This window comes from Thalassophryne amazonica, chromosome 5, assembly GCF_902500255.1.
Source record: "Thalassophryne amazonica chromosome 5, fThaAma1.1, whole genome shotgun sequence".
In the NCBI taxonomy this organism is placed as follows: Eukaryota; Metazoa; Chordata; class Actinopteri; order Batrachoidiformes; family Batrachoididae; genus Thalassophryne; species Thalassophryne amazonica.
Window position 1 is genome coordinate 118,214,012 of NC_047107.1, and position 20,355 is coordinate 118,234,366.

The following is a 20,355-nucleotide window of genomic DNA, read 5'->3' on the forward strand; positions in this document are numbered from 1 at the left end:
ACAGATAGGGGAGCCCTCCCTGTATCCAAAGCTTAAACATAAATGATGGAAGTAAAACTTAACTCTTACAACCCCAATTCCAATGAAGTTGGGACATTGTGTAAAATGTAAATAAAAACAGAATATAATGATTTGCAAATCCTCTTCAACCTATATTTAGTTGAATACACCACAAAGACAAGATATTTAATGTTCAAACTGATAAATGTTATTGTTTTTGTGCAAATATTTGCTCATTTTGAAATGGATGCCTGCAACACGTTTCAGAAACGTTGGGACTGCCTGTTGAATGCCTGTGACCTTCAATCCCTCAGGCGGCACTGCATTAAAAACTGATATCTGTTGTGTGGGCCGCCAGAAGAGGAGGTACTGCTGGCCCACCACCAGAGGGCGCCCTGTCTGGAGTGCGGGCTCCAGGCACCAGAGGGCGCAGCCGCCTCACAGGAGCAGCCAGGGTGACAGCTGTCACGCATCACCTGCAACAGCTGTTACCAATCATCCGATCAGCAGGGGTACATCAGCAGGACGACGTCTCCACCTCTTTGCCGAGATATCGTTCTACCTGGAAGGTAACGTTCACAGCTGACTGTGTGACAGTCACCTTTTGTGACTTTTGTGCGTTGTATAGCAGACTCCTTTTCCAACGAGAGGTGGAAGTAGTTTTCCTGCCGTGCGGATTGCTGGGTGCAAACGCGCCCACATTTAATTGTTTTTTTGTTCCTCGCCAGCAGTACCAGGTCCGACACGCGGAGGCAGTGGCCACCTGGGAGTTCGGGACTTGGCGGCTCCAGTATTCCCGGGGTCTGGTGGCGGAGGAAATCGTGTGGTTCCGGTTCTGCTTTGGACAGACGTCTCCTATCTTCGAGCCTGCCCACACGACACCTTTTGTGATTTGGCTTTTTGTCTATTGTTGTAATCTGTTGTATTTGTTGTGCCCATTCACAACAGTAAAGTGTTGTTATTTGACCTCCTCCATTGTCCGTTCATTTGCGCCCCCTGTTGTGGGTCCGTGTACCTACACTTTCCCAACAATATCATTGTGTAAAGGATCTTACTGCGTGAGCTCAGGAACACTTCAGAAAATCATTGTCAGTTAACACAGTTTGTCGCTACATCTACAAGTGCAAGTTAAAACTCTACCATGCAAATTGAAAGCCATACATCAACAACATCCAGAAACACTGCCACCTTCTCTGGTCCCGAGCTCATTTGAAATGGACAGACGAAAGTGGAAAAGTGTGCTGTGGTCAGATGAGTCCATGTTTCAAATTGTTTTTGGAAATCATGGACGTTGTGTCCTCCGGACAAAAGAGGAAAAAGACCATCCAGAGTGTTACCAGCGCAAAGTTCAAAAGCCAGCATCTGTGATGGTATGGGGGTATGTTAGTGCCCATGGCATGGGCACCTTACACATCTGTGATGGCACCATCAATGCTGAAAGGTACATCCAGGTTTTGGAGCAACACATGCTGCCATCCAAGCAGCGTCTTTTTCAGGGACGTCTCTGCTTATATCAGCAAGACAATGCTAAGCCACATTCTGCACGTGTTACAACAGCATGGCTTCGTAGTAAAAGAGTGCGGGTACTAGACCGGTCTGCCTGCAGTCCAGACCTGTCAACCATTGAAAATGTGTGGCACATTATGAAGCGCAAAATATGACAATGGAGACCCCGGACTGTTGAACAACTGAAGTCGTACATCAAGCAATAATGGGAAAGAATTCCACCTACAAAGCTTCAACAATTAGTGTCCTCAGTTCCCAAACGCTTATTGAGTGTTGTTAGAAGGAAAGGTGCTGTAACACAGTGGTAAACATAACACTGTCCCAGCTTTTTTGAAATGTGTTGCAGGCATCCATTTCAAAATGAGCAATATTTGCAGGTCACGGGGGCAACAGCTCCAGCAGGGGACCCCAGACTTCCCTTTCCTGAGCCACATTGACCATCTCTGACTGGGGGATCCCGAGGCGTTCCCAGGCCAATGTGGAGACATAATCTCTCCACCTAGTCCTGGGTCTTCCCCGGGGCTCCTCCCAGATGGACATGCCTGGAACACCTCCCCAGAGAGGCACCCAGGGGGTATCCTTACCAGTTGCCCGAACCACCTCAGCTGGCTCCTTTCAATGCAAAGGAGCAGCGGCTCTACTCTGAGCTCCCCACGGATGACCGAACGTCTCACCCTATCTCTAAGGGAGACGCCAGCCACCCTCCTAAGGAAGCCCAATTCGGCCAAATGTACCCCAGTCTAGTTCTTTCAGTCATGACCCAACCCTCATGACCATAGGTGAGAGGAATGAAGATTGACCAATAGATCGAGAACTTCACCTTTTGGCTCAGCTCCCTCTTTGTCACAACAGTACGGTACAGCGAATGCAACACTGCCTCTGCTGCGCCAATTCTCCGGCCAATCTCACGCTCCACCGTCCCCTCACTCTCATTATTATTTTTTTCTGTATTATTTTTTAGTTTGTTGTATAGTTTAATTTGTAATTTTAGGTTATTCGTCATTTCAGTATCTTATTATTTTTATTTTTTTTTCTTTCTTTTTCTCTTTTAATGTCCAAACCGTTCTGGCCAAATGTCTTCTTTTTTCCAAGGACCTGTTTGGAATTATTCTTATTATTTTTAGTATTATTTTATGAGTACTTTAAGTGTAATCTTCTGTTCTTATATTTGTACCCACTGTGCATATATAATTTTTATCTGAATAAATGAAATGAAGAGGTTCAGAAAAATGCTTTATTATAACTTAATAAAACGCTCAAATATATAATTGTTTTTCATTTTTTTTATATATATATATATATATATATATATATATATATATATATATATATATATATATATATATATATATATATATATATATATTAACCAGCTGTGTGTTGCCGAAACAAACCATTTGGGGCATTTTTCTTTTTTTTTTTTTTTTTTTTTACATTTTGCTGTTTTGTTAGTTTCTTGTCTGAACGGCGATGCTTGTTTCTCTCACCAGACCTGGCAACACGGTTAAGCTAGCAGAGCAGCACAGATTCGTTTCGACGGAGGTTTTTCAAAAAAATGTCTAAAGTTGAGTTAATGAGAGAGTTAGTGAGTCAGCGTTTAGCTGCAGCCGCCGAAGACATCTATATTCTGTTTGAGAGAACCTTTGTAGAATATGAGCAAGAACTTAAGCGGTCAAAAGAGGAGAACAGCCGACAGCATAAACTGCTACAAGCTGTTTTTGGTCAGTTTCAAGTACAAGTAGCAGGTTTGTTCTTTTATTATTGTCACATATTCAAACAACAGCGCTGTTACGTTTCAGATGTACTTTTACTGAAGCGTCTCCGCAGGATTTGTAAGTGTGTTGGCGCTATGCTAAGCTAGTTAACGGTGTGGCCACCATAGAGATGAATAATGACTAGAGGGGACGCCGTCATTGGCTGTAGAGCGTCTACCTACAGATTGGCGACAGTCAGGCGCCATGTTGTTTCCAATCAGACGGCGATCAGACTCGGAATCACAACATCTCAACCCGACGGGTTGTTGAGATGTATGCGCGTATGGTTGCAAACATCTATCTGAAGATGGGTGTAAAATGTATAGATTTCCTGCAGATACAGAAGAGAGAAAAATCTGCATTCTTTTGGATGCCAGAAGTCAATAATTCTGATTCTGTATGGAGTCTTTTAGGGTCCCAGGAGTGGTTCCAGTTCAACTCAAGTTGTAAATAACGAAAATGACATCATTGCATGTCAGGCACAAGGAAAAGAAAGGCAAACCAGCATGAAATGTGGTTTGCCAAAAGTATTCAAACACAAGTTAATGTATGCATAGATTTTTTTTTGAATCGCATCCATGTTCCGTGCCATCAATATTCCCATTCCAAAAAGTCCTTAATTTCCCAATACTTGCAAGGAAATGATGGCTCTCCATGCAGTGCCATGTTAGAATGAGACTGGAGCAACTCCATGTGCGCAAAGGATGACGGGACCCTGAAGTTGTCTATTTCTGACATCCTATCTAAATGAGTTCCAGTACATCTTCGGGGTCTTTCTAAACTGGGAAATGGGGGCACAGCGCTCCCTTGTGTTGGCTCTGCGCTCCTTCGCCAAAATGCAGATTTATTTATTTATTTATTATTTTTTAAGTGTTATTCCTAGCATACAGCCTTACCCTCGGTGATTAATTCTTCCGTAAATACATAACATTGATTCCAGGAATATGACGCCAGCAATCTCGTTTGTAATAAACACAATAATTTTTTCCCCCAAAAACTTGGCAAAAATCACAGTAAGAATGTATAAACATGTCCTATTTCATGTAGCTACCACACTCTGTTGTCTGGCCTGTAGCCAGGGTAGCTCAGACAAACTTCTACTTTACCCACTTTGGCCATGATTTTCATACTGGTGCCTGTTCAGGGTCTCTACCGGATCACGGTATTATCGAAGAACCAGTGTAACATGTTCTGCACATGCACCTGTAATCACTCCCTGTGTTTAGATTAGGTTAGGGAAGAGAGAGTGGACTATCAGCCCAACACAGCGTAGGCCACAAATGGGACCATTGCTCTCCCCCCATAATAAAGGTTCTTAGTTAAACCTTTTGGTACCCCTGATAAAGGATACCAGGTTTCTTAGGTTTAGTTTCCTAATCTGGTCAGGTTCCAAGATAAAGGAACTCAAGAACCTTTGCCTCAGTCTCCACCATGCTGGACATTGGCCCAAAAAATGGACAGACATCTCAGGTTCCTCCCAACAAGCTGTACATATACTGACCTATTGGTATTTCATTACCGTTCTATGTCTTTTGAAGAGATTGTGACCTGTGAGAGTCCCAACCACTTTACTCATTACACTACTAAGCAGGGCAACTAGCTCCCTGGAAAACCTTAACTCCCTCTGTTTACATCAGAGTTTGATGCTGCGAGCTGTCAGTCTGCTGTTTTGCGCAGAGTTCCCTTCCATGTCTCAGATTGTCTCACCCATATTGGCCTCTCTTCATTGGCTTCCTGTTAATTCTAGAATAGAATTTAAAATTCTTCTTCTTACTTATAAGGTTTTGAATAATCAGGTCCCATCTTATCTTAGGGACCTCGTAGTACCATATCACCCCAATAGAGCGCTTCGCTCTCAGACTGCAGGCTTACTTGTAGTTCCTAGGGTTTGTAAGAGTAGAATGGGAGGCAGAGCCTTCAGCTTTCAGGCTCCTCTCCTGTGGAACCAGCTCACAATTCAGATCAGGGAGACAGACACCCTCTCTACTTTTAAGATTAGGCTTAAAACTTCCTTTTTGCTAAAGCTTATAGTTAGGGCTGGATCAGGTGACCCTGAACCATCCCTTAGTTATGCTGCTATAGACGTAGACTGCTGGGGGGTTCCCATGATGCACTGTTTCTTTCTCTTTTTGCTCTGTATGCACCACTCTGCATTTAATCATTAGTGATCGATCTCTGCTCCCCTCCACAGCATGTCTTTTTCCTGGTTCTCTCCCTCAGCCCCAACCAGTCCCAGCAGAAGACTGCCCCTCCCTGAGCCTGGTTCTGCTGGAGGTTTCTTCCTGTTAAAAGGGAGTTTTTCCTTCCCACTGTAGCCAAGTGCTTGCTCACAGGGGGTCGTTTTGACCGTTGGGGTTTTACATAATTATTGTATGGCCTTGCCTTGCAATGTGGAGCGCCTTGGGGCAACTGTTTGTTGTGATTTGGCGCTATATAAAAAATTGATTGATTGATTGTGAGGACACAGAGAGCAAAGAACAGACTGCAGAGTAGGGTGCATCATTTTCCCACTTTTTTCAAAAAGTTTTGAAAACCATCTTGTCCCCAGGTTTATTTTGTTACACTACCCAAGAAATTACTACAGCACAAATTTCAGCAAAATCAAAATATATTTAAGGGGCCACGAAGGCTTTGAAATTCTTCAAAAACCATAAAAAAGTCCACATTTATGATTTCAAATAATATACACTTTGTTTATTGTTTATATTGTCTCTTAACACAGTAGAAGGCAGAGAGGGATGTTTCCTCTCCAAATTCTGTATTCTGTGCTAATTTCTGTAACAGACAGAATGGCATGAGGTATGAAACTGGTACTGAAAGTTGTTGGGAAATAAAACTGCCTTGAAATTTTTTTTTTTTTTCATGAAATTTCAATAGGCACACTCTACTGTCTTTATTTTGTCAGAGAGTCATATATGCCACTCGTCTAAATCAGGAAAATTGCAAACTAGGGCTGGACAATATGACCTAACATTCATATTGCAGTATAAATTGAATCTTTTCACGGTAACGGTATATTATACAAATAATGAATGTTCATGAGTTTAATGGTACGAATATTTAATTCGGTGAAAGCTGGAACAAACCTCGTTGAATGGTTTGCCCCAGCCGTTGTCCCCCGCGCGTGCGCGCACACACAATGGAGTCGACGCTTGTCTGCAAACCATTCAATGAGGTATGTTCCAGCTTTCACCAAATTAAATATTCGTTCCATTGAAAGAATGTAAAAACATTCGTTATTTGTTTTATATAATGGCTAAAATAAATCCTTGTCATTTGATATTTTATTAATTCATAAACAACAGAAAAGGGACGTACATTTTGGTGTTCTGCTGCTGAAGTCCAAATTGTGACGTGTAGTCCATTGATGCTGTGCACCGACTTTGGACTTCCATAAAAAAAGACTGTGTAGTTCCTCACTCCAGCCAAAAATCACGTTAACTTTTCATCGGAACCATTCTTCATGCATCCAGACGGCTTACAGCGGAGTGGATTTTGTGTATGTGTGTTACAAGAATTAGCAACGTCAGTTAGCTCAATCAAATCATCGTGTCGTTGTCCCCCGTGTGTGCGCACACACAATCGAGTCAGCGCTTGTGTGCGCGTGTAGTACCAAAAAAAAAAAAGACTGTGTACATCCTCAGTGCAGTGGAAAAAAAAAATCATGTCAGAAACATGGAGCTGTATATAAGAACTAGAGAGCGCAGTAGCGCTGAGCCGTGTGCCGACAAAGGAGGCGTGATCGGCATTTTAATTCCGGGCAAGTTAGTGATTTGCATGCATAAAAGTTCACTTAGTCTCATCAAGAAACAGGTGGAATATGCCGGAAAGCTGCGCATGTTGGCAAAGCCACAAACGGAGTAACAAGGGAGACAATATTTCCTTCCATAAGTAAGTGGTTTTGGTTCTTCTTGTCACTTTGTCCGTGATATTTGGATGATAAGCAGCTGTATGTCTCCTGCCGTACCTGTGTCGCCCGATGACACGGACCATTACCTCTTCACTTATGTCTAGTTGATATTTTCCACTGCTAGACCAATGTCTAGTTAAAATACTTGTTGTTAGTAATTCAAATTGTTCAACAAGACTGGGGATTTTTTTTAAATTTGCACCTTAAAATAATGAGATTATAATGACCCGCGCTGTGCTGCTCACAGTCACACCCACACATAGAAATGTGTACCCGCACCGCTGACTTCATGAATGAAACTCCGTCAATAAAGGATAATTGTGTAAAAAAAAAAAAAAAAAAAAAAAAAATATATATATATATATATATATGTGTGTGTGTGTGTGTATTGTAATGGCTTTAGGAGCCGTGTTGCATTGAACACAGCAGCAGCTCAGCCTAGCAGCGTAGCTTAGCGCAGATCCGTGTAACTTTCAACACTAATATTTGGAAATGTGTGTGTGTCAGAGTAAGTTTAATACTTTCCTGACATAATTTAATGTAATTAAATTTTACTATCTCGATATCAGGGCAAAATGGCATTTTAACACGTATTTTGCGAGCATTTTTCTGAGTGTGTTCAGTCGTGAATCTCCATTGAAAATGCATTAACATCCGGGTACTTCATCAATATTTTGCCCGGTTAGGAGACGTTATGTCGCTGTCCATGAAGGGATGTTTTCGTTTAGTGTACAGCATTGGGACTGCGCTCTCTAGTTCTTATATACAGTTCCATGGTCAGAAATTAGTCTAGCTTTTCATTCTTTCTTCCTGCTAACAGCCTGCAGACAGCTCAGTGGATCTGTTTTGTGTGTGTGTGTATGTATGTGTGTGCGCGCACGCGCGTGCATGAGCACGTATGGGCACACTCATGTGCATGTATGAACACGCTTGTGTGTGTATGTGTGCCCATGTGTACAGAGTGCAATGGTACCAAACATATGGAACCAAATTTGCACTCTAAATGGAATCAAACTGCACTCTAAATGCAATGCAACACAAATGGGACAAATTAATCCATGTCATGTGACATACAAAGCACCAATGAAATGACAATCCCCTCAGCTGTTATATACGTAAATCACAATATAAACTAAAGTGTAAAAATGATGGAAGTGTTTCTGAATGAGTTATATAGTCCCTTAGCAAAACTGAATTGATTATAAATAAATAAATAAATAAATAAAAACAACAAAAACATATATATTGTAATTTTGAGAACATTTATTGTGTTGATCTTAAAACTTAAAATTAAAACTCAGCGCTCTATAGTGCAAAATAGTGCAGTGAACACAAACACCATTTTAGTAACGTAGAGTGCAAATATAAATTGTAAATTTCAAAAACATGAACAAATGTAGCAAAAAACCAAACAAAGTTAAATACTAGGGATGTCCTGATCCGATCACGTGATCAGAAATCGGGCCTGATCACGAAGTTTCAGACTTGATCGAAATCGGGCATTGCATCCCGATCAAGAATCCGATGTAGACTTCATCCTCATTATTTTGATCAGCGCTATTTCAAGCTCATTATTGCAGATTAATGGCCCTTTCACGCGTTGGAAGCGTCAGAGGCATCAAGAATCATTCTAAAAAGCATTATTTTCAATGAGACGTGTTGCTTTTTAGAGGCGTCAAATTCCGAACTAAAGTGACGCTTCTGAGGGGAGCATGCATTGCCGCTTGTCGGCAGGCTGATGCGGTCAAAGTTCAACCCAGTCTTTTTTATTTTATTTTATTATTATTTTTTAAATTGAACAAAAGAAAAAACATAAGTTCAACCCAATCCAACTTTCGATGCTCTGAGCTGTGACGTAGCTTCGCGCTGTCCTAAAAGTTTAGAACACTTGTAATTAAAATAGCTTTATCAATAAATGGTTTTTTAGAAACCTTTCATCTCTAAATTAAAACCACCTGTTATTTCAGATTATATAAAATTATAAATTTGTACATTTTTTTTTTAAGTCTGGTAGATTATTACTTGATTGTTCAAGCGACCTCAAGGAGAAGTGCACTGTATAAGTGATAATAAAATAAGGTGATTAAAATGAAAATATTATGTATTTAGCATTTGTTCATTGTTCATTCAGTTTTTTAAAGTATTGGATCGGGACTCGGTATCGGCAGATACTCAAAATCAAATGACTCGGAATCGGATCGGTGCCCAAAAAACCTGATCGGGACATCCTTACTAAATACAACTATTTACATTAAAATGCAGGAAATGCTTCAGGTGTTTTTTGTACAACTATGTGCATGCAACAAGATGCCACACAAATTCTATTTGTGCCACTCAGAAAATCAATTCCTGTCCAAAACAAGACTTCTCTGACTTGTGTTGGACATGTAATTTTGGACATTGGAGTGACCTCACACTTTGGCATTCTTGCTTCTGTCCAGCTGGAGGCAGTGTTAGTACTTTTGTCTGCCTTTGGTGACATTTTGTCCAGAAACTCGTCAGAGACCACCCCATGTGGGTTGGTGATCCTGATTGGCTTAGGTCATACGTTTCCACCAATGATAAATGGGAAGGCATGTTTTTTTTTTCTCTGCTTTCCTGTCCCGAGACAGACTTAAATGAGGAAATGAGACTTCTTGCTCAGGCTTTCTGCAAATACGTGCACCAAATATGACCATAACATTTGCAAAAATTATTAAGCGTAATTCACATTATAATAGGCCTATTAACAGAATTTTAAAACGGGTATAGAGCTTGAAGTGTGCATCATTTATTTTAACCAGCTCCTGCTGCTCTGTCATCTCTGTGCTTGCATCAACAAACATTATTGCGATTGGTTGGTGGAGTCCAAATCTCTACCATAGGCCAAATTTATACAATTTATACCATCTACCACATATACTGCCCCCCCCCCCCCCCCATTGCAAACTTAAATTTGCAGAGAATTATAACCTCACTGTGCTCCCCCTAAATATTAGCCAGATCACCTCAGAATTCACAATTGATAATATTTTCTGGAATGGAACATTTTTAAAGTGGGGACATAGAAATCTATGACTAAGGGGGAAAATGATTCAAGATTCGAAGTGTTTATTGTAATATACAGCAAGAAGAAACATGTTTCTCCGTGCAATGAAATTCTTACTTTGCTGTTCATACTGGTGCTGAGTTATATATAAATAGTAAATAATAGAATGAAAAAAAAAATACAATGGTAAAAATATCTGATATATACAAAGTGTCTGATACCTGCAATGGGATGTGTAATGGAATGTGCAACACAGTTGTGCAAAATGCAAATGTGTACTCCGTGGTTGTGGGCCACTTCTGAGTCTGGTCTGCTTGAGGTTTCTTCCTCAGTATCATCAGAATGAGTTTTTCCTCACCACTGTCACTTGTGTGCTTTCTCTAGGAGTTGGTAAGGTTAGAACTTAAGCCCTGGTCCCACCAAATAATGAAGGATGAATAACGAGCCACGCAGCATGCTTTTGTTGCTACAAGAGGAGGTATTCAACTATCGTGGGAGAATAGTGGTTCTAAGAGGCAGTATATTCGGTTAACGAGGCTCATCTCTGAGCATTGTGCTAATTTCAAGATGTTCAAAATTTAGCAACAAAAGCGTGGGGCAGTTTGCGTACGAGTTACTACAAGGACTAATGAGGATTATAGAAGCATGTTAGTGGTGAGGATAAGGCTGTAAAAGGCCATTATCCGAGTGTCTGGCAGCTACGAGGACCGGAAGAGGCTGTTTTTTGGAGAAGCTCAGCCCTCTTGCGCACACAATTCTGCCTGTTTTTTTTTTTTTGTTTGTTTGTTTGTTTTTTTTCTCTCTCTCTCTCCCCTGCTCCATGAAGTGGAGAACAGGTTTGAAGCAGCTAAAAGGTAGTTATTCGTAATGTTTTTATTTTAATAGCTTGGTAAAACAGTTGCATGTTCATTCATTCTATATAATCAGCTGTAAAAGTATGTCTATGATAGATTTAATATCTTGTTAATGGATGAGGAGCTCCGCTGTGTGCGCGCGCACTGGTGCAATGACTCGCACTCAAAACGAGCATTTAGGCAGAACGCCAAAGAGTGATTTTGCAGTCAATAACAAACAAACACAAAGTTAAAAGTTGGATCACAGTGTGAAAATGACTGTGTTTAAAGCCATGGAAGAAATAAAGCCAGCGAGAAGGAGCACAGAGACGGCTGTCCAGGAACGCAGAACAGCAGCGCACACGCGAAAGAGTGATTTTGCAGACATTAACGGATGAACACAAAGTTAAAAGTGGGATCACAGTGTCAAAAGAAATAAAGCCGGCGACAGGAAGCGCAGAAGCGATTGTCCAGGAACTCGTGGTTTGGTTCAAGCTGGTCTGGTGTATTTAATGACTCTGTAACAGGTGAACAACAGCCTGATGCACGGCGCACACCAGCCGGAATGTACTGGAGCATCTATTTTTGGACTGCCTTTAAAAAATGTGACAACATCATGAATGGATGCTGTGAATTGAAAGCCCACACTTTAAAGGGACCAAGTGTGGGAAGGCTGGAGGTTTGGACCAAACCCATGCCTAAACGTGCACCAACGTCACATTTACATGGCGCTACATGGATCGTATGTGGCTTGACGTGGCTCATATGCGGCGACACGAGACAGGCTGGCCCACGAGAGGCACATAGAGGCACCTTAGTAGCGGATACGTGACGGCTTAAAACGTGGATAATTTTTTGAATAATCGCTGACACAACCATTTGGGGCACATAATGCATGGCTTAATATTCAGTGGGACCGAGGCTTTACTCATGTGAAGCACTTTGAGACACGGCTCTGTTGTGATTTGGTGCTATATAAATGAAATTAATTGAAATTGAATTGTGACTCCTCTCTGGTGGCAGAGGAGAAGAAAGTTTTTTAGTCTTGTGTGAACAGTCAGTGTTGTGGGTTGGTGGGTTCTTTGAGCATGGAGGCAGCTCTCCTGTGGACTCTGTGGTGGTAGATGCACTGCAGAGTGGGCAGTGGACTCCTGGTGATCCTCTCAGCAGTCTCTGCAGGCGACTGCAGTCTGCAGCAGTAGTGCTGCCATACCACATTGTGAGGTAGTTGGTTAAAATGCTCCTCAGGAAATACAGCCCTTGTTGGACCTTCTTAACCAGCTGTGGGGTGTTCAGTGTCCAGGTGAGCTTCTCACTGATGTCAACACCCAGGCATTTAAGGCTGCTCAAACTCTCCACTTCAAGCTGCCAGATAAACAGTGGATGATGAGGTGTCTTCTCCTTCCTCATGTCTGTGTTGATGGTGAGGTTGTTGTCCTCACACCATGACACTAGACTGGCCACCTCACTCCTGCAGGCTGCTTCATCACCTCCAGTGATGCGACCGATCACTGCAGTGTAGGGGTATAACAATACACAAAAATCACGGTTCGATACTTACCTCTGTTTTGAGGTCACAGTTCGGTTTATTTTCGGTACAGTATGGGAACAAAATGCAAAACCTAAATTTGCTTGTTGTTTAAACCAACAATTTATTGTAACATTATACAAACAGGACAGTAAAATAATTGCAAAGTGCTGCCTGGTAATAAGTTAAATAAAATGTTCTCAGATAAACAACAAATATGTTATTTGATGCTGTCAGATGATTTCCTGAAATCTGCGCTCCTCATGCGGTCTGAATTCACACACACACACACAGTGTAAATATAAGGTCTTACCTGTGCATTTTAGCGAAGAAAAGTCGCTCTGCGGCACTTTGTGCCGTCAGATCAGTTAGCAGAGCAGAGCCTTCTCTCCCCCCCCCACTGGTTCTCTGTCTTGGCACAACAAGTCGAAAAAGTCACAGCACCTCATTGACGTCTCATTTACCACAGCCTCCATGCGATCCTGGCTGCACATGCGATGAAATCTCAAGAAAAAGTTATAAAATTGCTCAGTTCTCTGTGTGGAACAGGGACACTGCACGCTCGCTGGATGACATGCGCATCAATATTTATGTGTAACACTTGAGGGGAAAAAAGCATTTACGGTACACATTTAATTAGATGTTAAAAAAATCTTTCTAACATCTTTGTGTAAATATCTCATGTTACAACGTGGAGACCTGCAGCTTATAGACAAGTACAGCGTACTTATAGATAGATACGATAGATAGTCTTTATTGTCATTGTTACTTTTTACAAAGTCACAACGAAATTGAAAGTGCTTCGGCTCGTGAGTTAAGAGTAATAAATAGTTTAAAAACATAAAAACATATTGCACTGACTATGAACAGGAATAAAACATCTAAAAAAAAATATATAAAACAAATTGCACTGTTTATGGACAGGAATGGTACGGTCACAGGTTGTACTGGGTGAAAAAGACTGCCAGTATTGCATACTGAACATACTATTTCACCTTGAAGAGTTAAGTGCCATGATTCCCTTTGGATGAAAACTATTTTTTAGACGGTTTGTTCTGGTTTGTTATATTCTGTATCTCCTGCCTGAACTAAATGAGTATTTAATTTAAATGTTTTTTTTTTACTTTGTTCATTTTTTTCCCAATGTAATTCTAAATTTGAAGATTATGGTGTTCTTGTAACATTAAAATAAAACGTTTTTCATCTTTTGTCACTCAAAATATGCGTCGCAACAATGTGCAACACCTGACAGCAAGATTTATTGAGCTATTGAACCCCCTGTAGGTCAACGATTGATAAATCCAAGAAAAGAAACATTCCTGAAGCAAACAGAACGTTTAATGCTCCATGGGCAGAATCATATGCTTTCACTGCTGATGAGACTGGTGTTGCCAGTATGCTTGATATGTGGTGACAAATTGGCAAACAGTGAAACATCAAATGTTGCGAGACATTTTGAGAATTAACACATAGCCTTTGCTGGAAAATATCCAGATGGAGAGGAGGGAGAAAAGGCCGTTTTGGGACTGATTTGGAAGGTTGACTTGAGGAAAAACATTTCATGGAAGTGGATTAAGGCTTCAAATTCAACCACATATGCTAGTTTTGTGGCTGATTAGGAAATAGTCGGGCACGGGAAGCCAGTTCACAGATGGAGAATACATAAAAGAATCATTCATTAAGATTTCAGAACATCTATTCTCGGACTTCAAAAACAAAAGTGAAATTGTGCAGAAAATCAGACAGCAAATTAAAGACAACAATTCAGCTTTGGCACACTCAATCGCCTGTGGCGAGTCCAAAGACAAAAGTGCTATTGAACAAATGGTGCTGTTCTGCCGATATGTGAACTCTGTGGGGCCACAGGAAGAAATGATTGAATTGATGCCACTAAAAGGCCAAACACGTGGGGAGGATTGTTTTAGAGCTAAAGAAGTAAACACCACCCACTTGGTGTCAGTGGCTACTGATGGGGCACCGAGTATGACAGAAGTGCAGAAGGACTTTACTGCAGAAGTCGGTGGATAGAAAGCTGCTGAAATTTCACTGCATCCTGCACCAAGGGGCACTGTGCGCTCAAACATTTCCTCCAGAATGTACAGAAGTAATGAATGTCGTCATTCAGATTGTCAGCAAAATCATGGAAAAGGTTTAAATCTCCATCAGTTCCGTTTGTTACTGGGTGAGTTGGACAGCGCGCATTCTGATCTCATGGTGGACGGCGTGCATTCTGATCTCATGGTGGACGGCGCGCATTCTGATCTCATGGTTCACGGCGCGCTTTCTGATCTCCTGCTGCATAACAAAATCTGGGGGCTGTCCAGAAGGGAGGTGCTGAAACGCTTTGCTGCGTGTCTGGAATCACAATGCAAATATTGTTTGGGAAACAATTCTGTGAGTTCAGAGAGGAAAAAAACCACATCATTCTTCCCTGTCACTCCATTGAGCATCGATCCATCCCAGATGAATATGAATGCATATGCAGGTGTAAGTCAACCCGATCTTGAGATGGAACTGGCTGACATGCCGACAAAGATATATGGGTGTCCATGTTCAAACGCTTGACAGCTGATCTTGAAAATGTTGCCTGTCAGAAGGTCATTCTCTCTCAGAATCACAAATGAAGTGATATTGAAAACCTTCCCAAACCAGACAAACTTGTGTTTGAAACATGAAATGCCATCCCTGACACTTAATTAACATGAATAAGTATGCATTTGGAGTCCTGTCAATCTTCGGATACACATACATATGTGAGCAGGTCTTCTGGCTTTAAGATCAGGCAATTTAGAGTTCAGGAAGCCATAAATATGTAAATGATTATGGCTCTTGGGGTTAGTATGCATTTAACAGCTGTTTGAGGTTTGATCAACAGATAAACTCTTGTCACATCACGTTTTTTCCAGCTACGTCTTCTGGATAAAGTAAAGCGCTTTCTCAGTAGACATGATCTTCAGACAGCCATTCATACTTTCATCAGCTCCAGACTTGATTACTGTAATGCACTTTCTGCTGGTGTTAACTATTCTTCTCTTGCATGCCTCCAACTTGCCTCCAAAATGCTGCTGCAGTTTTGGACTACTTTTGGTTTTACCTTTATAAATTACCTTAAAAACTGTTTACTTTGCCATGTTTGATGTCATATTTTTCAGCACAACACAATTGACCTAAATTCACACAAAAACATAAAACCAGTGTAAAAGTTTTTGTTTTGTACTGTGAAAACATGTTTAACGAGCCATTTTTATAACTTAGAATGAAAATATAAATTGTAAATTTCAAAAACGTTGCATAAATGTAGCAAGCAAAGTTATATACAACATTTACATTAAGATACAGGAAATGCTTCAGGTGTTTCTTGTACAACTATTTACAAAACAATAAATTATTTGCGCCATGCAAATAAATAATTCCTGTCCAACACAAGAACAGGGGGTCACACAGGCCTGACACTTAAAGGGTGTGTCACTCCTCCTGTTGTCCACCTGGATGCAGTGTTGGAGAGATATTTGAAAATTTATTAGAAATAAAATCATCTAAGAAAGCACATGTACAGAAGTATTCAGAGCCTTTTCCATGAAGCTCAAAATTGAGCTCAGATGCATCCTGTTTCCAATGATAATCCTTGAGGTGTTTCTACAACTTAATTGGGGTCCACCTGGGGTAAAGTCAGTTGACTGGGCATGATTTAGAAAGGCACATACCTGTCTTTATATATAAGGTCCCACAGTTGACAGTGCGTGTCAGAGCACAAACCAAGCATGAAGTCAAAGGTATTGTCTGGAGACCTCTGAGACAGGATTGTCTCAAGGCACAAATCTGGGGAAGGGTACAGAAACATTTCTGCTGCTTTGAAGATCCCAATGAGCACAGTGGTCTCCATCATTCTTAAATGGAAGGTGTTCGGATACACCAGGACTCTTCCTAGAGCTGGCTGCCTGTCTCAACTGAGTGATCGTGGGAGAAGGGCCTTAGTCAGGGAGCTGACCAAGAACCCGATGGTCACTCTATCAGAGCTCCAGCATTCCTGTGTGGAGAGAGGAGAACCTTCCAGAAGGACAACCATCTCTGCAGCAGATGACCATACCGTACAGGCCCCAATCAGGCCTGTATGGTAGAGTGGCCAGACGGAAGCCACTCCTTAGTAAAAGGCACATGGCAGCCCACCTGGAGTTTGACAAAAGGCACCTGAAGGACTCTTGGACCATGAGAAGAAAAATTCTCTGCTCTGATGAGACAGATTGAACTCTTTGACATGAATGTCAAGTGTTATATTTGGAGGAAACCAGGTACCATTCCTACAGTGAAGAATGGTGGTGGCAGCATCATGCTGTGGGGATGTTTTTCAGTTGCAGAAACTGGGAGACTAGTCAGGATTGAGGGAAAGATGAATGCAACAATGTACAGAGACATCCTGGATGAAAACAGTGCTCTTGATCTCAGACTGGGACGGCAGATCATCTTTCAGCAAGACAATGTCCAGACATCAAAGGAGTGGCTTCAGGACAATTCTGTGAATGTCCTTGCGTGACCTAGCCAGACCTGAATCCAATTGAACATCTCTGGAGAGATCTGAAAATGGCTGAGCTCAGATGCTCCCCATCCAACCTGATGGAGCTTGAGAGGTGCTGCATGAAGAATGGGCAAAACTTCCCAAAGATAGATGCTCCAAGCTGTGTAGAAATTGAGCCAGGCAAAATAAAGAGACAATTTCTACATTTCAGTAATGCAAAACATGTCCCTTTATTCCATGAAAAGCACACTGAAAAACTTTCACATACAGACTTTTATAAGGCTTGGCCCGGATTCTCACACCAAGGGAGTCCCGACAGTAAAACATCAAAGGACCGGGTCAGCTGTTACAAACACAGCAGGTGCAGACTGTTGCCTGCTCTTGACACCATGCAATGAGTGGTCAGCATTCGAATATGGGTTATCAGACAGCTTTGAGGACAAGCAGTTGTATATCGCCTGGCAGAGGGCCTCCCGAGAAATTGGTGTACGTGTCTTTGGCTTATTAACATGTATAAAGCAGATAATTCACATACACGTGAGACAGGTTTTACCATAAAGACCTGGACACATTGTAACCACAGGTGGCAATCTGACTTGGTGAATTTATGTTTGAACAACATGTTGCGTGTCCGCCACACAGATCCCCCCCAGAATTCACCATAAGGAAGAACAACAAAAAGGGGAAACCATTATAGAGGGGGCAGGGGAATTATCCGGCCACAACAGCTTCTTCGTATCGGGGTGTCAGAGGCGCTGTGGCATAAAGGAGCCATCGCCGTCCACCTGGGCTGGTGAGGCGGGCGGCACCGTGCAGGGAGACAGGCTAGCTTATTGTGCCTGTCCACATACAGGTGGGCCAACTTGAGGCAGTCCACTGAAATGCATTTGGCCTTCTTGTCATTGTCATCGACAAAGTTTTTGTCCAGTTTTCAGTACCTGAAACGGCCGTCATATGGGGCTGTAGCAGTCCTCTGTGAGCGTCATGATAAATAAAAATGTAGTCCGCAAACTGTAGGTGTGGCTGCATGTAGGCAGGCGGGGAGCCTTGTTGTGAAGTAGGCACAGGTGTGAAAAGCTTAACTTTGTCCTGGAGAACTCACTCTGTTGGTGTGGTGGTGTCGGGTATAAAATCCCCGGGGACCCGTAGTGGTTGCCCATAAACCAACTCCGCTGATGAGGAATGTGGAGGTCTTCCTTGGGGGTAGTCCTTAGGCCCAGCATGACCTACGGTAGCCTGTCCACCCAACCACCGTCTGTCTGCAGAGTGTCTTTTATGAAATGATTAAAGTGCTCGCACAGTCCAGTAGCCTGGGGGTGACACGCCGTGGTCCGGTGGAACTTCACACCCAGGCTGTCTGCGATTGCGTTCCAGAGCTTGGACATAAACTGTAAGCCCCTGTCTGAAGAAAAGTCAGATGGAGTGCCAAATTGAGCAACCCATGTACTGATGAATGCCCGGGCCATCTGTTGCAAATGTCAGTGGCGCATTCTAGAACAAGTGTTACCAATTTTAATATTGTTAACATTGGGATAAATTCTCCAAACTTTGCCTCTGACCTAATGCTTTTTGCCACATCTTAAATAGGTGTAGATGGTAGTGCATCAACTAAAAGGTACATAGTGATTATAAGACATTTAAATGTAAGTTTATACCAGGAATTCATAGGGTTTCACAAACATGGTTTATCATAGTGTGTGTGTGTGTGTGTGTGTGTGGTTTGTGCAGATGAACAGCAGGTGGTGTTGGTGGGCAAACAACCTGAGATTCCTCCTGAGCAGCCGGACTGCATCGTATGTGTGGATGTGGAGGATGCACAGTCCTTACAGATGAAGGAAAAACAGCTCGAACCTGGGATGAGTCTGCAGCAAGCACGGCTTCAGAGTCTGGATGAGGCTGATATCCTGAAGACGCCGTTTCCGCCTGTTCATGTGGAGAGTGGAAATGATGGCGAGAAGCCTCAGTCCTCCCAGCTTCATCACATCCGAGCAGAGTTTGCAGATGAGTCTTTGTCCAACATCTTAACTGAGCATGTGGAAGCAGAAATTGATGGACAGTCGTGTGGAGGATCAGAAATCGGCAACCCGGATCTAGAGAGTCATTTCCAGCTGCGCCCCGGTGACAGCAGTACAAACCCATCTGAATCGGAGACTGAAGACAGTGATGACTGGATCGAGACCAGCAAGCGGGAACCAGGTTTGAACTGTCCAAAAAATGACGAAGTCTCTGTCAATGATACTGAAACCAAAACCTCAGAGAACCCATTTAGCGGCTCTGTTATCGATGAAGAACAGGGCCATATGACAGGATTTTTGAGAAGTCACACAGGGAAGAAGAAACCATTTATCTGTTTTAAGTGTGGGAGGCGATTTAGCCAAGAGGGCACTCTGAACATACACATGATGAGTCACAGTGAAGAGAATCCGTTTAGCTGCAAAGTCTGCATGAAAATCTACAGCTCCAAGAGCCACCTGAAGAGACACATGGCAGTTCACACAGGAGAGAAACCATTCAGCTGCTCCGTGTGTAACACGAGGTTCACACAAAAAAGCAGTCTGAACACACACATGAAAATCCACACAGGAGAGAAACCGTTTAGCTGCTCTAAGTGTAGTAAGCAGTTTAGCGAGAGGAGGAGTCTGGAGAAACACATGCTTACTCACCTTGGCACAGGCGAGAAGCCTTTTAGCTGCTTTAAATGTGGGAGGCGATTTCGGCAAAAGGGCACTCTGAATGTACATATGATGAGTCACAGTGCAGAGAAACCATACTGCTGCACAGTGTGTGATAAAGGATTTGGCTCTATGAGCCATCTAAAAAGACACATGACAATTCATGAGTAATAAATTAGGAGATAAGTCATTTATCCATTCGTGAGTGTGGACAGATTTGGCTTTCTGATGAGAAACCACTTAGTTGTTCAGTTTGTGCTACACGGCCATACAGGACATTCAGCTGTTGAGTTCATAAGAAACGTTTTTCTTGATGCAAAAAAAAAAAAAGAAAAACATTTTAAATTTCACAAGACTCTGCACGGAAGATCTTTATTGTTGCGAAATTTGTGGTAACAGTTTAACAAAAAAATATAATCTGAGACACTTGGCATTCCACAGAGGATTTTTTTTTTTTTTTTTTTTAGTCACTATGAAATGTTTGCAATAAAGGAGTTAACAAAAGGACTTATCAGAACTTTTTATTTGACAATTATCTACATATACAATGTTTCCCAGCTTTATGTCCCTAATCTACACAGCACTGTAAATTTCAGTTTGACAAAAATACA

At 42.0% G+C, this 20,355-nt stretch overlaps 1 protein-coding gene across 2 annotated transcripts; it reads left to right on the plus strand.

The window, feature by feature from the left end:
- The first annotated feature begins 2,987 nt into the window (after positions 1 to 2,987).
- LOC117511189 (zinc finger protein OZF-like) lies at positions 2,988 to 20,190 on the plus strand. Of its 2 annotated transcripts, none has more exons than XM_034171185.1 (2): positions 2,988 to 3,227; positions 18,801 to 20,190. In XM_034171185.1, exons 1-2 carry the CDS (start codon positions 3,062 to 3,064, stop codon positions 19,913 to 19,915), a joined length of 1,281 nt encoding a protein of 426 aa, XP_034027076.1. In that variant the 5' UTR covers positions 2,988 to 3,061; the 3' UTR covers positions 19,916 to 20,190. The 2 variants fall into 2 exon arrangements, with proteins under 2 accessions (XP_034027076.1, XP_034027075.1); XM_034171184.1 differs by having other exon boundaries at positions 2,989 to 3,251.
- Positions 20,191 to 20,355: the final 165 nt, after the last annotated feature.

Excerpts from the sequence above, each read along its gene's own strand:
- LOC117511189 (XM_034171184.1), top strand. The coding sequence starts at position 3,062 with ATGTCTAAAGTTGAGTTAATGAGAGAGTTAGTGAGTCAGCGTTTAGCT. Across the intron at positions 3,252-18,800 it reads GTTTCAAGTACAAGTAGCAG|ATGAACAGCAGGTGGTGTTG; the intron begins GTTTGTTCTTTT and ends TGGTTTGTGCAG.